Source organism: Monocercomonoides exilis (genome assembly GCF_001643675.1).
Source record: "Monocercomonoides exilis strain PA203 chromosome Unknown scaffold16-1735695, whole genome shotgun sequence".
Taxonomy (NCBI): domain Eukaryota; phylum Preaxostyla; order Oxymonadida; family Polymastigidae; genus Monocercomonoides; species Monocercomonoides exilis.
In genome coordinates, this window is record NW_027150561.1 from 1,254,859 (window position 1) to 1,270,552 (window position 15,694).

The 15,694-nt window shown below is 38.2% G+C and overlaps 2 protein-coding genes across 2 annotated transcripts; both read right to left on the reverse strand.

Moving 5' to 3' along the window:
- Window positions 1–27: 27 nt before the first annotated feature.
- On the reverse strand, window positions 28–9,269 carry MONOS_10356 (uncharacterized protein; the record flags this gene model as incomplete). The annotated part of the gene is made up of 3 exons (XM_067862799.1): window positions 28–842; window positions 969–9,170; window positions 9,236–9,269. 3 exons carry the CDS (start codon window positions 9,267–9,269, stop codon window positions 409–411), a joined length of 8,670 nt encoding a protein of 2,889 aa, XP_067729685.1. The 3' UTR covers window positions 28–408.
- A 2,796-nt stretch (window positions 9,270–12,065) lies between these two features.
- On the reverse strand, window positions 12,066–13,398 carry MONOS_18603 (uncharacterized protein). Its single transcript, XM_067871637.1, has 2 exons — window positions 13,070–13,398; window positions 12,066–13,005 (listed from the first exon to the last, which is right to left on the reverse strand). The coding sequence occupies exons 1-2, from the start codon at window positions 13,274–13,276 to the stop codon at window positions 12,232–12,234; spliced, it is 981 nt and encodes a 326-aa protein (XP_067729686.1). The 5' UTR covers window positions 13,277–13,398; the 3' UTR covers window positions 12,066–12,231.
- Window positions 13,399–15,694: the final 2,296 nt, after the last annotated feature.

The following is a 15,694-nucleotide window of genomic DNA, read 5'->3' on the forward strand; positions in this document are numbered from 1 at the left end:
AAAAATTCTATGGAAAAAAAAACATACTTTTTTTTTATAAATGCAGTTTTTCGTGTTGGTACATAACTGGAAAACGTGCTTAAATTTGATAAAAAACAATGAAATCGAAAATGACAAGAAATGATAACTACAATAACTTTCCAAAAAAAATGTTAAAAAATATGAAAAGAAAATATATTTTCATGAGGTGAGGAAAATTATCAACAAATCCAATAAAAAAATGTTCGATGAGAAGGCAAAACTACTTTAAAAAATTTCAATGAAAAGGGTTATAAATGTGTATAATATTCCAGAAGCATTATTAATTCCATCGCTTTTTTGTCTTCAAATAAAAACAATTGAAAGAAAAAAATAAAATAAAATAAAATAAAATTGCACTTTAAAGCACAAATTACAATTCACCGATGTTTATTCCTCGACAACTTGGGGAGCCCACGGAACAGCCTCCATCTCAATTTCCTTTGGATCCTGTTCTTTCACCTCTGCTTTGTTCAACTTCTTCTTTCTCACCACACACACAACCACAACAATTGCCACAACAGTCGCCACGAAAAACACCGGAACCAAGACAGAAATGAGAATGATGCCTGTTTTGGACAAGCCAGGCTTTTCGCCATCGCCATTCGAAATGTCTGCTGCTTTGATGACCAAAGCAGCGGTGCGCCTTCTCCACCCGTGCGAGCCAACACCAAAGCCGAGTCGTATCACCACGCTGGTTCCGCTGTCGGCAAAGTCGAGGTAGTTCGACTGGATCACTCCGACTGCTTCGAACTCCGACGGATTTGAGGTGAAAGTGAACGGACCGTACAGTGTTGTCCAATCGTCAATGTAATCGTTATCGGCTGATTTTAGAAAAAATAAAAAGAAAAGAAAGAATGTCAAATTTAAAAAAAAAATTATTTAAGGAAAATTTTTTTAATTTCAAAAAATATAATTTGTTAGATGATTATTTAATAAAGCGTTCATACGATCTTCATCAGCTTCTTCGTTGTGAACAGGATCAACCCATTCGCCTTCGCGATGCAGCACCTCGAAAGTGAGATTGCAGGGGATCATGTTGTTCCCTTTGAACGTGATGGTTGAGTTGATTCCAGACTTCGTCCTGCTGATGCTCGACAGAGAAGGAATAAACAGCGGAGACATTCTTCTCTTCGCTATGCCTCCCAGTGTGCAGTTGTTGCTCTGGATCCACAGCGATGAATTGGCAGCTGCGCCGTCGCTTCCGAGATCAAGCGAATTCACGTTGACTGAACCAGAGCCTGTACAGACGATGTTCTTGCGCAGCGATGGGAAACGAGAGGAAGCAGCGTTTGATTCAGGCGAAGAATTGAGCATCGCATTGCTGTTTGAATAGCTCTTGCTGATCGGAGTTGGGCACTCTCCTTTCTGAAGCATACCGTTTTCTTTGAAGTTGTACTTGTCAATAGTCAACGAACCGCTGTCCACAGAGAGCGCATAATCGCGTGCTCCCAAGAACTGAACATCGTTCAGATGCGCCTGGCAGTCCTTCAGATGCACAACTGAGGCCGTGCCAACTGCACAAATGCAGCTGTCGCACTCGCCATCATGTTCGGTCAGGGTATCTGAAAGATATTTCGTCTTAAACTGGCCAAATGAATTAGTTTTTGCATTGTATTGTGCTTTTGCAGCAGTTGTGACTCTTTCGTCAAACTGGCAGCCTTTCATCTCCACTTTCGATCCGTGGATGCTCATCACGCTTCCAACCACTTCAATTTCCTCGTCTTCGTCTGCTGAGTCCTCCTCTCCAATCACACGCTCTTCGTCACGCAACGGAGCGCGATAGGCACAATTCGTGCTGATCACATTCTCCAACACAAACGAGAACTCTGGCACATACACAAGTTTTGTTTCGTTTGTGGAGTTGCCATCGTCTTTGCTTGTGTTTGTGGGCAGCCACGGGAGCCAGATGCTGCTGTTTCCATCGTCATCTTCGTTGGGATGAGCAAATCGGAGAACAGAAGGATTAACAAACGCCTCTGTTGAGGGTGTTGCTGAAGTTGAAGAAATGCCTTCAAATGTGCAGCCTTTGAAAGTGATTGTCACTTTTGGAAGGTCTTCTGGTGGCTGCTCGTCTTCATTGCCATCAGAATTAGCAGTGTTTTGCGTGTCAGACAGCACAACTTCAGAAGAAAGAATATTAATCATCGTTCCTCCTGTGAACAGCAGGTTCTTTGCATCCAAATGATCAAAGAAGGCATTGTGATTGTTGCGGAGCACAATCGCATTCACATCGTCTCGAAATGCCAGATCATTAATCTTGCAGTGCTCCATCTCCACAACACCCCCTTCAGCTAGAACAAGACTCATTCGCATCGAAACAGACGGCGCATCTTGGTTTGAGCAAGCAATTTGACTGAGAATGTAATTTGAAGATGCCGAAGAAGAAGATGAAGCCGTCTTTGGAGTGATTTCACTTTCTTTAAATCGCAGTGTTCCGGATTCAACGCCAAAAACGGCAGAATGTGTTGAGATAAGCGTGTCGGAGATCACAATCGCAATCTTTTCCATCGCAACAACAGAATCCGTGCAGCTGATGATTGTCAGGCGGCTATCGTCCGGTTGTTGTACAGTTTGTGACAGCTGCAGTTCAGACAAGGTAGCTGCTTGATTGATAACGCTGTTGGACAAAGACGATAAAGCAGACGTGGTTGAGTGTGAAGTAATTGTCACATCTTCAAGATCTGTTTCTTCGCTGATGATAATCGCATCCATTACAGCCAGCTTCCGCACAGCTCCATTCATCACGTGAGGCAATCCCATTGCAATGTCCTTGCAAGGCTTTAAGGCACTTCCGCAGGTTCTTTTAAATACTTCATCTGGATCTGAGCCAGGACTTGATGCAGATGAGATACAAACAGATTGAGACTTGAATTGAAGCACCTCATCAAGCATGTCCGTGCATGAAGAACCTTGGCAACTCTGTATTAATCCGCTAACGTTATCAGCGTCAAACTGATTCCAATCGATATTAAATTGACTGTCAACAAGCTGTTTGCTTGTATCCCCACCACAATTAATTTGAACAACCGGAACACTTTCAGTTTTGCATTCAGTAAATTTTAAAGAAGACAATAGAAACGGGATAGGTTTAGTTACGGAACTACCAAAAGACTCAAAGTCGAGATAAATCGCATTTCCATTAGAAGAATCAGTTGATTCAGTTTTGCAATTTGTGAATGAGCAATCGGAGATTATGAGCAATTTTTTCTCTTCATCAGAAGGATCGGCACTTGCTTGTTTGAACGCTTGCTTTGCTGAATTGAAAGATGAGCCCAACTGCGAAGAAGCAGGATTTTTCACATTAACATACATTGCACCTCCTTTCTTTGAGTTGGTAGATTGGCAGTTATCGAACACACAAGATGAAATCCTCATCTCAAGCACTATATCGCTCTCAAGAGATAACGCAGCTGGCAACTGGTCTCCAGTTGAGCCAGCGTTCGCAATGTTTGTGAAAGATGAGTATTCCATCAGAAAGAACGGCTGAGGGTCTGTTTGGGTGCCTGCGTGCGCAGCGGGTGTTTGAGGCTGACTGAATTTCACTAAGACAGCAGGAAAAGCATCTGTAACTTTAATGTTGTTGAAGATTAAATGGGAAATGGATGCAGCTGATGGAACGCTATCCAGTATGAGAGGGCAACTGGGGGTTGGTAACAGCTTATCTTTTGTTGATTTGGTTGCAATGAATGAAAACTCGTTGATAAAAACGTTGGAGTATTTTGAACTAATGAAAGAATACAAAACGTTATCATTTTCAAATGATTCGTTCATCTCAAAGGCAACATTTTCAATGATGAGCATTCCTTTTGAGCAAAATATTATTTTTTTGATTTGAACTGTTCCTTCGCTATTGGTCATTTTCAGAGGAAGCAAAAATTTCAGCGATGAAAACTTTGTCACAGACGAAGCTAAAGGAACAGTCACAGATTGATCAGAAGATGAAGAAACACTAAAAAGAGCTTCATTAAATGATGAACTTTCTATTGTTTTACTCACTTGAATGTTTGCTTGTGAGGCACTATCGGAAGTTGATCCCTGAGGCAAGCGATATGCACTGGCAGAAATAATTATGGTATCATCCATCTTAAGGCATTTACTCACATCCAATGAATCCTTAACAATCAGCGTCCTCTTCTTGTTTTTCAGCAACCTCTCTAGCCCTCCTTCAATTGTTTTGCAGGGCGTTTCAGCAGCTCCGCATTTCTTGTCATTTCCTGATTCGATGCCAGTTTTGTCCGCATACACTTCTGTTGAGCGTTGCTCAATGACCTCAAATAGATCGCCCATTTGAGAATCTGATTGGCAAGTACCGCTTGAGGCATTGCAGTAGCACATTGAGTTTGTTCTGTCATATTCAACATTTGAGAGCACAGCATAGTTTTCTGGGTCAGCAACGCAGCCTTCTGCAGGTACTTCCACTCGCTGCTTTGTGTCGATGATGATCGTCTCTTCATTCACTTTTTTCGGGTCATTTAGCAAAACAAACAAGTCTCTTCCTTTCGCTGCTTTGTTCAAAGCAAACCGTGGCATTGAGACAACCATCATTGTATTCAGTTCACTCTGATCAGCAGATGTGACATCGAGATAGATCGCACCTCCTTTTCCAGTCTGTTCATTACATCCGCAGCGCACAAATAGACAATCGTAAATTGACACCGACTCGTCTGCTTGGAGTTTGAGTGCGATAGCACCACCTGCTGTTGCAGAAGGCGATGTGCAATCAACAAAACTGCAGGAGTTGATGTCTATTGGTGGAATCTTTGTTTCAGAATTCGGATTACTGAATGCATTGCTAGATGTTGCTTTGAGAGCAGACGTGCCTTCAGCTGAAGAGATAACAGCTGCAGAAGCGGAAGAACTTGTTATTCCGCAGAACTTGCAGCCAGAAAATGACAGAGTTGCGCTGTTTGCTTGTGAAAGAAGGCTGTTTGTCTCTGAAAGACTATTTGCTGCTGCTGATGTTGCACGAGTCAGTGAGAAAAGAGAGCTTTTCAATGTGAGCTCGGAGAAATGACAGTTAACCAGATGAAAATCGCCTGACGCAGAACTGTACACAACTGGAGACGTGGAAAACGACAGCTTGTTGATGAAGCATGATGTTAGAGTCACTGCTCCTGTAATAGTAGAAAGAAGAGGAAATGCAATCTCTGCAGCATTTGACATCTGTCTGCTTGACGATGAAGTGAATGACGTTGCTGCACCCACAGTAAATGAACAGTCATCGAGTGACAAATAACCGCTGTCCGAGTTCAAAGACGAGCAAATAAAGGCTTCATAACTTGCATCAAACGCAGCTGTTGAAGGAAGCTGGAATTCAATGGACTTAAAGTGAGCGCCATTCTCAGACACGAAAACAGCGTAATTCGGAGTGTTTGTTGCGCTCCTAGCAGATGAAGATTCTGTGTTCGTCGAGCTGCTTATTGGACAATCTAGTAAATTTGAGCATTCATCTGTTGCAGCTTCTCCAAGACTTGAGGCAAACGAAAGAACCGCTCTTTTGTTTGAACTGGCATCTTCTGGCTGCTCATTTCCCCAATCAACAGCTTGCGCTGCAGCAACTGTGATTCCTTTCACGATTATTTTCTTCGTCGTATGTAGCTTGTTGAGAATCACCAACTCCTTTGAAGCTCCAGTCAAGTGGCAAACGGCATATCCAAAGCTGGCACAGGGAAGATTCTTTGATCCGCACAAAAACCAGTCGCTTCCTGTGACTTCTTCATTCCGCTTGCGCAATCTGCTTTCAAATGAATGTCTGTTTTCGATTGACAAATGCAAATTTGTAAGTGAGGTCGATGAAAGAGTAGAAGCAGCTGTTGATGCAGCAGACGTGACGCAGATGCGGTTGTCTTCATATTTCAAATACTGAATCAGATCAATATCAGTTCCCTGACTTCCATCAGCAAGCTCTGCACCATAAAGCGGTGATAGAGAGCAGTCATAGCCAGAATGGAACGCATCAGTAAACAATTCATGTTTCACTTGTGCACCAATATTTGGAATACACAGGAAAAGATCTCGCCCAATTGAAGCTTCATTTGTTGTGAAGTCAATTCCTGCAAAAGGCATTTCATTTGGCAAGAAAGATGCCTTGAACGAAACGTATAGCCCACCTCCTCGTCCAGCTGTTGAAGATGATGTATCTTTATCGTCGACTGAAGCTGAGCAAGACGTGAATGTCGTCTCAGTCACTGAGACGTGCTGTGAAGACGTACCTTCATTGGAAAAGGCAGAGTGCTTGGAGCCAGACGATGAAAGAGAGGCCGATGGATCCTCAACAGAAATGCAAAGTGCTCCTCCTTTCAGTGAACCCTTCGACGAAATGCTTGAAAACGAGCAATTGTTCATCTTCACTCGCGTTTCCTTTGCAGCATTTGAAGGTAACGTCATTGTTAGCAGCGCTTTCTGTTGTGGTGAGTCAGGAAAAGAAACATATTCAAAAATGGAATCTTTGATGTCGTAGATGGATGTGGCATCGCAAGAATTAATAGAAGCCAAGTCTGACGGTGCAAAGAAGAAAGGAGTGAATCCTGAAGCAAACGCAAAGTTCGACAATTTGCAGCCATTCATTTCAAACTCTTCGGAAAAAATGCAGAAGAAAGAGTAAGATAGCTCAGGTCCGTTCATTCCAGAGAAAGTGGAAGAAGACAAAGAAGAAGACGAAGTTGTATTGAGCTTGAATGAGCATCTGTGCAGCACAATCTTCTTGTTCCCTTCTGAAACGCTTTCAGACGATGAAATCAAATACTTCACTGTCTTCCCTGAAACCGTCAAAAATTCTGAAGGCACAGCAAACTCGACGAACGAGAAGTTCACCTCTCCGCTCACAAACAGCAGCGCAGGCCCGTTTGCCGGGCTTGCTGCTCCGGCCGACGACACAGTCGAATTCTCGCTGAACACTAGAGGCGTCGTGCGGTGTGTGTCCGCCGCTGACGACTGGATGCGGAGGAAGTCAAACCCGTTCATCTCCACCGGTGTCTCAATCACTGCAGAGTTTTTCAGGCACACAATGCGGTTCGTGTTTCCCCGGATGTGTTTCACTGCCTCTGAGATCGTCCGGCACGGCGAGCCTGACGCTCCGCACTGGTTGCTGTCTCTGCCATTCCCTGTGGACGACACATACACTTGGTGCGACTCAAATTTGATCGAGTTCAGAACATTAGACGCTGTGAGAGTCGTGTTCACTGCATCATCCGCCATCAGAGCTGACTGTGAGTACGTAAATAGTTCCTCATCGCCAAGATCCATGTCAAACATGCTATCAGTAATCTGGTCGTTCAGATTCTTCAGGTGCAGAAACACGTGCTTTCCATATAGTGCTGTGTTGTTCACCATGACGCAGTCCTCAAACCGAAGGTTCACTGACCACACAACCGAATCATCTTCCTCCGGCCAATCATCGCTGTCTCCACTACCCCGGCTCCCGATGCAGTCCACATACATCGCACCTCCCCTTCCTGTGGCATTGGAGCCGCAGCGGCATCTGATGAATGAGCATTGCTCCACAGTCAGTGAACCGTGTTCAGTAAGCACAAGGCGCGATGCACCTCCTCGTGTTGAGAGCGTGGAATTGATGTCGATTAACTTACATGAAGAAAATGAATAGACCGTATCGACTGTCTGAAGAGAGGAGAACACAGCAGATCCTGACTGCGTGCGCGAGATCCACTCAAAGTGGCAGGATTGTAGAGAAATAGAAGGAGATGCGTTTCTTGTAGAAGTCAGAGAAGCACCATTTGCCACTCGTTCTTTGGTCACATCCAGCACAGCGCCAGCCGTGATTGTTATGTTGTTGATGCGCACGTTAACCCACTCAACTCTCAGATTCTCTTCCCAATGCACAACAAAAAGGCTTTTTGCGAAGTAGAAGTTCCTCTTCTGTTTGGCGACTGTAACTGCAGACGAGGTGGCATTGATGCGCGTCTGAGTAAGCGAAAGAGTGCCCTGTCGAAGCACAACGAGTGAGTATGGAATTGTGGTTGTGTCTGAGGACGAAGATGAGGAGGAAGACGGGTCAGATGTGCCTGTTGGATAGAATGTGCAGAAAGTGAAGGAAAGCGATACATCATTCGCTGCTGGCACAGCAGTCACGGCTTCGCATCCAAATAGCTCCTTCACATCGTCGTTTGTTCCAATAGCAATAGGAAAGACGAAACGAATCGAGTTAAACGAGACCGATCCTGCGATATTGAACACTCTACCGCTCGATGGGATGGCTGCCATGTCTTTGCCCGCTACGACAATCTCGCTTTCTCTGATTCTTCTCCATTCCTCTTCTCTCTTCCATGCATTTGCATCGCCCTGCAGTGTAGGTGATGAGGGCTCATTCTCATTGCAAGTACTTGACTGGATGGTATTTGACGAAAGATCGACTGGAGAAGTCAGTGTAGCAGAACGAACAACAACCAGCACATTCGGTGACTGGACAGAACCTTCCGCCGAGTGGTGCGACAGGCCATAGTCGACAGTCATACATGGGCGCATATCAGAGCCGCAGTAGAAGCGATCTGTTCCCTTCTGCTTCTTTGCCATCTCTTCCTCTGTTGTAAGCGATGCCCGTCCTGTGTAGATGGTTGTGCTTAAATAAGTCAGTTTTTTCACCAGATCGATGATGTCTCCAGTTTTCTGTGAGGTTGATTTTATTGCAGACAGTGTATGCTGAACAGCAGCATCCAGCCCTCTTTCGGCAAAGCACTCGTAAAACCACTCCGCCGTTACAGCGTCAGTGATGGAATTCGCACACACAAATATCCCCTTTCCAAAGGCAGCGTTGTTCAACTGATTTGTAGTGGCAGATGTCAAAGTGCATTTCTGGAACAGAACTTTAACTGCATTTGTTGTCGGATTGATATCTTCCACATCCAAATAGCAGCCTCCGCCAAGTCCCACATCGTTCGCATTTGTATCGCTGGTCACTTCTACGTCTCTTTCAGCTTTATTCCCCACGAATACGGTGCTCAGCACATTCAGCGATAAAGTGTTTCCTGTTCCTCTTCGGTACACACTCATTCCACCTCCGCGTCCAAACTTCCCGTTTGCAGCTTGAGATCCTGCAGAGCAGCCTTCAAATCGGCAATTACTAACAGTAACGACCAGAGAAGCAGTTCCGTCTCCTGAGATATCAACAGATATTCCACCTCCTCTTTCTGCAGCTTTGCATTGAAGAAATTCGCATCTCGTTAAAGATATTTTAATTTCACCTAAGCTATTTTCAGACTTGCTTTTTGCAGAAAAGCAAATAGCGCCTCCATTCAAATCGATGCCACCATCAGAAGGAGTGCTGCATTGAGCAAAGGTTGAGTCGCTGATAGTTTTGCTCCCAGAAAACTCCTGACGATCTATATTGCTTTGAAAAGCAGAGAACGTAAACATTTCATTTGAGCAGCATTTAAAAGTGTTATTCTTCATAAATAAATTTTGACTGCTGCATTCTCCAAGTGAAATGGATATTCCGAATCTGTTAAATATTGATGTAAATGTGCAACCTTCAATTAGGCTTTCAAATGTTTCAAAGAAAGAACGATCGTCTTCCTTGTCTTTTGCTTTATAACTAATGTTCAAGAAATTGCAACTTGAAATTTCTTCTGTGTGTAATTTCTTTGAACAAATTAATGGATCATTTCGTTGAAGAATAATTGAAGAAAATTTCGAATTTTTGACGAAAATGGAATTTGACCGATCTAAACTATTAGCAAGTGAATTTAATGGTGATTGCGCGCATTCACTTTTTAGTGATGTTATGTTTGAAATTGAAAGTTCCCCCAAATGAAGCATAAAAAATGATCGATCGGCATCCGTATAATGAACATTGCAAAAACGTAATTCGACAAAAGCAGAATTTTTAATTGTACACAAAAAAGCATGCTTCGATTGAATGAACGCAACGCTGCAGAATTCAATTGTTGAATTACTGATATCAAAAAATGTTTCACTCATTTCCAAATTAGAAACAAAAGTATTATCAAGAGCGTATTCCCTTGAAAAAAGAAGCATTGTATTTGTCTTAGAGATAAAAGTTGGAAGAGAATTTGCATATAGCAGATTTCGAGTGGAACAATCTTCAATAAAAGAACTTCCATCTTCAACTTTTGGAAGATGTTCTTCGCTCGTCTCAAAGGAATGATGACAAGAAAATATTACGCACAATACAAAAATAACATTAAATTCACGAAAATGTTTTAACATTATTGAAGCGGAAGGAGCAAAAATAAAAGTTAACCCATTTAAAATTTTTTCGAAAAAGTCCGAAGTAATCATAAAATCTATTTCACAAATTTTTCAGAAAAACATGTTCATTCATTGTTGTTGCATGTAAATATGAGTAACTTTGAGACAATTGACAGACAAAATTGCTTTCCTGATTGACCGAGAGATAGTTTTCATGTTAGAACCTCAATTTTGAATATGATATTTAAAAATACAAATATCATTTAATGTCAATACAAATTAGTGAGGTTGGGAAAAAAAAATCGTTTATCAAAAAGGACGTTGAGAAATAATCAAATTTGAAATATATTAATCAAAAGACCTTCAGTGAAGTCAGCGAAGTCAGTTTCTGTCAATGGAGTTAGTGTTCTGCAAGGATGTAAGTTTTTATTAATTCATGAAACAAAGAAAAGTTCGAAGAATAAAATAAAATGAATATATAAATCAAATTTGAAGTGTATAACTAAATGTCCAAAAATCTGAGAAAATAAATATTTTTCTAAATACCTTTTCTGACGACGATATTAAATTACTGACGGACGTGACAAAGATTTTTTGATCTGCAACATATGTTTAGTTGCATGTCACCCTGGGTGATGTGAAGAAAATAATTCGTAACGTCCGTAACCAATTTTCCATATAAAAAAAAAAAAAAAAAAAAAAAAAAAAAAAAAAAAAAAAACTCCCATATTCAACAAGATGGGCTTTTTTTGTTTCATTATAGTTGTTGATGTGAACGTACCATTCTAAATTCTTTTCAAAATCTTGAAAAAGCTTATAATAATCAGCAACATATGATTTCTAATCAGGAACAAAAGACATGAGTGAAGAAATTAACAATTAATTATCGTATGCTTTTTTCTTATAATTCTTATATGGGTGATTATTTTTAAAATCATAACTTTTTTTGGGATGAAGATTTTTCTAAGATTGTTTTCATTTGGGAAGAAATTTTCCATCCAAGTGCTTAAATAATCACAACTGTTTCAAAAACAAATGCATGATCTGAAATATTTATTAAGAGGTCTTGAATATGCCTGTTCACTTTTCAATGTTCATTTGTAAACATTTAAAAGAAATTTTCGAACCGAAATTTTCGAAAGAAAAAATATGAGTTCAAAAATAATCACCCATTTGAAGGAAAATACGGACTTTCAAGCTTTTTTTGCACATTTCATGGAAAAATTGTTTCATTCATAACTTTATTTTTTTTTCTCAGAATTCAAAATAAATCTGATTTTCATATCTGTAAACAGGCATCGTTGAAATCAAAACGTTAAGTTTTCCAACATTTCACGAATGTCAAAAAATGGACCCAATTTTATTGTGTTTTTTGAACTCAAAAGTGAATGAAAAATGCATAATTTTTCAATGAAAATGCCTGAAGAAAAATATTTTGCCCCATATTTTAAAAGACGCATCTTTGAATTTGATGGAATGATATGTTTTGTTTGTGAAATGAACAAAAAAATACTTTATTTATTCTGAATAGCAAATACTCGCTCAAAAATGAATGAATACTGTTTCCTGGTGAATGATCAATTTCAAATTGTTATGAAATTTGATAATTTGATATTTTTTTGAGTCATGAAAAAGGCCAGAAAATTATCAAAGAGTTTGAATGATTTCAAAAATAATGATTCAAGTTAATTGAAAAGATTTGAATGTGAAAAATTTTATTTTTTTACAAATTTAAAAATTATTTCACAGAAAAAATCGGGAACCAACATGTAACATTTGAACATATTATTGAATCATTTTCGCTTTCAATAGACTTGATACAAAAGTTGCTGATAGCAAAAGAGAAATCTTTTTTTTTTTTTTTTTTTTTTTTTTTTTTTTTTTTTTTTTTTTTTTTTTTTTTATTTTGACTTGCTTTTGTTGCATAAAAAAACAAATTTTGTTGTTCATCAAAAAAAGTGTTTCAAGCCTTTAAGGCGAATTTTTTTTTAGAAAATGAATAGAATAAACAATTTGAGAAAAAAACATTAAATGAGTTTCATTTTCTCAAACATTCACAAAATAATCAAAAATATTCAACGATAATCCATCACAGAATTGTTCTTTCAAAAAGTCAAAGATTTTACGAATACTCTCAATGCAATCTTCATATCCCTCTTCTTCCATCTTTTCAAATATCTTTCTTTTGATTGCCTTTCTTTTTTCTTCTTCGGGTTTATCAACCTCCTTTTCTTTCAATTTTCTTGAAATATTCTTTAAGAATTGCAAGCTTTCAAACATAATTCCATCTTTCAAAGAAGGTTGTTTCATTTCCTCTGAAATCAGATCAACTACACCTTCATTCAGCAAAACATCAATTTTCATAATAACATTTTCCGCTGCTCTTTTAAATAAATAAATGCATTGGTTGCTAATTCTTTTGCGATTATCCCTGGATGCTTGAAACACACTCACAACGCTGCCTATAACACCAGCTAGTTCTTCGTTCCACAACCTGCACGAGTATAAGAAATAGTACATTGCATCTAGCCACCTCCAGATAACAAGCTCTTCCCTCCTTTCTTTTCCTCTTTCCTCTTCTTCCTCTGCTTTCTCTCTTTTCCAATCCACACACTTTGAAAGCTCTTCCAGCTCTCCTGATGCCTCTCTTCCAAAATGCAGTTCATTCATAATCATATCTTCCAAACGTTTGTCTTTGAATAATCGGTTTATTAAAAACTGCCAAGCAGACTGATAGGCAAGGCGAGTGAGATTATGATGCTCCTGATGATATTGTATGATCTCTTTGATAGCACCCAAATACAGTTCCTGTTCAACAACCTAATAAAAAAGAAAGGAAAAAAATCAACAATACAACAACAACAACAAAAAGAAATGCTCATACGCAACATCGAACATTGCTCAAAGCCAGCAAAGCCATCTCCAATTCTTCTTGAATATCCTCGTGTCTCTCCTTGTTTGATGCAACTTTCAGAAGACAAGGCACACAAATTGAAAGACATTCGGATGAGAAATCATTGCTTAAAGAAATATAGCATTCACAAAGATCAATCAGCAGTTTTTCATTCTTTCCTTCTTTTTTCATTTTCATTTCTTCTTCAACTATCTTATTCTCGAATAATTCGATCAATGAAGATTTCTCGAAGCAATTAATCCAAATCCCTTTCAGCGCTTTACAAAATCCAATATGCTTCAACAGCAGAATTGAATTTTCCATTGAAATTTTCTTTTCTTCAATCATTTTGTGAATTTCATTGAACATTTCTTCTGAAAAAAACAGGTTCCAATTCTTCTTCCTCCATTTCATCCATAAATTCATTCATTTCTTCAATTTTTTGTTTCTGTTCGGCTCTAGTGAATTGTTCCAACTGCGAAAGTTTCGCTAAAAAAAGTTAAAAATCAAAAAAGAAAAAAGTGTACATTTATTTATTTAACCATTCGTTTTTTATAATATTTTGCACACCCAGAAACGTTTGTGTTTTTGAAGGTGACTGCAAAATCGCAAATTGAATCCAAAACAATTAACAAATACATTTTCGAAATAGGGCTATAATTTTATCTTGACCTTTTTTCTTTATCTTGACCTTTTTCTTTTTTGTCATGCTTTCAGCTTTACACAAGCCTGCGATAAATAAAAAATAATCAGAAATGTTTGAAATGTTTTAACTTCCTTATTCTGTATTTTTTTTTCAATATTTCATGTTTTTCAAAAAGATCGAGGATTATAATAATTTTATGTTTTGATCATTGACTTGCTGCTTTTCCAGCAAATATTTTTGACAGGAAGTTTTAAGCTTCAATAACATTATCCATTATTTCTTTTTAATATGTTTTAGTTGTTTTTAACTTTCTCAACTTGTTTTTTTAACATTTTTTCTCATTTCACACATTTTTTCAAAAAACACAATTTCAGAGATATGTATTCATTTGTTTTAAAATTTAATGAAATGAAATAAAAAGAAATTTGAAATGAAATGATATCTCAAAGAAAAAACAACAAAATATTTGCATATGACGAACAATTTTCAGATCAAAAAATTTATATGTTCGATCATTTCACTTCAAATTCTTGTTCAATTCTTTTTCATTTCAAAATTAAATAAAAATATACAATAAATAACACTTTATTTTTATTTTTTATGTGCTTAAAAATTAACACAAATTCATATTTGTTCCGAAAATTGTGTTTTAAGCAAAAACAGTGAAATGAGAAAAAAAGGTTAAAAATTATATCGAAAAAGTTAAAAACAAGTAAAAATAATAATATAGAAATGTGGAATGATGATGCTGTGGCTTAAAACGATCGGTATGAAATATTGGCTTCACAGCCAGCAAGTCTTTGATCTGGGTCCTAAAATAATAAAAATAATAACAATTTTTCTATTAAAAAAATTTCAAAAATTTTTTTCTACAGAATTCTGAAAAACAAAAATATCAAGAAGTCTATTTATTTTGTTTTTGTTTTTAGCCTTTTCACAAATCAAAAAAGCAAAAATAAGTTACAAAAAAACAAGGTTGAGATAAAATTTTGAGGTCAAGATAAAATATGCACCCTATTCATGGTGCAAAAAAAAAAAATAATAGAATTAAAAACACCAAATCAAAATTTTTTTTAATAATACAGTATTCGAAACCTCTTTCGGCATCATGTTTTTCACCTCAAAACAAGCAAATCTTTGTGTTAAAAAATCTTGTTTTTGAACAAATAAATAAGGGAGACCATCCTATAGTTTTTAAAATGAAGATTTTTAATTGATGTATTGCTACAGCCAGAGCATATTTTAGCTGTTTGAGGACGTAGGCACAGATGCACCCATGTGAGTTAAAGCACTTCAGAAGAGCAGGGATTTTACCGACAGATGGAGGATCGAGTGGCTGTTTTCCAATATTGCTTGCGAAAAGTGAATTGGTGGAGGAAAATTGTATGAGATTTGAACTTAGCTGTATATTGCAAAACATATGATAAGACATCAGCTATGATAATTTGAATGAAAAATGAATAAAGCATGATACAAAAAAAGCGATTAAAATGCTAGAAAGATTGAATTGAACCGCTTTGTCATTTCAGGGAAGTGCAGTGTACTTGGCATATCATTTGAGCAGAACATATTATCAGTATTTTTTGGAGGAAGATTGGTTTTATGGAAAAGGAAAGGGAATTGAAGGGTTGGACAATGGAGGAAGCGAACAGAACGAAGCACTCAGCAGGCCTCAACAACAATTTCATTTGAATTCTTCTTGAATCCGGTTGGAAAGCTATCAGCAAAGGCATGACGTTGAATAAGTCTTTGAAAAGGAGTTAATTTGGAGAATATGTGTTTTCATCTGATATCATGATTGGTTTCACAATGGATTCTAAGAACAAGAAAACCAGTTTGACAGACAATTACCAATCCCTTGGAGATGGGAAAATAATTCAAGGCCAAAAAGAAGGCTTGGATTTTTTTGTTTCATTCGTTTTTCTTAAATGGCGTTCTTTCAGTGAATGCAGATTGATCATGAACAGGAA

What these genes read in the sequence shown, in the direction of transcription:
- MONOS_18603 (XM_067871637.1), bottom strand. Translation starts at nt 13,276, where the DNA reads ATGAAAATGAAAAAAGAAGGAAAGAATGAAAAACTGCTGATTGATCTT. An exon ending in TGAGCAATGTTCGATGTTGC is followed by an intron (nt 13,006 to 13,069) that starts GTATGAGCATTT and finishes CTTTTTTATTAG; the next exon opens with GTTGTTGAACAGGAACTGTA.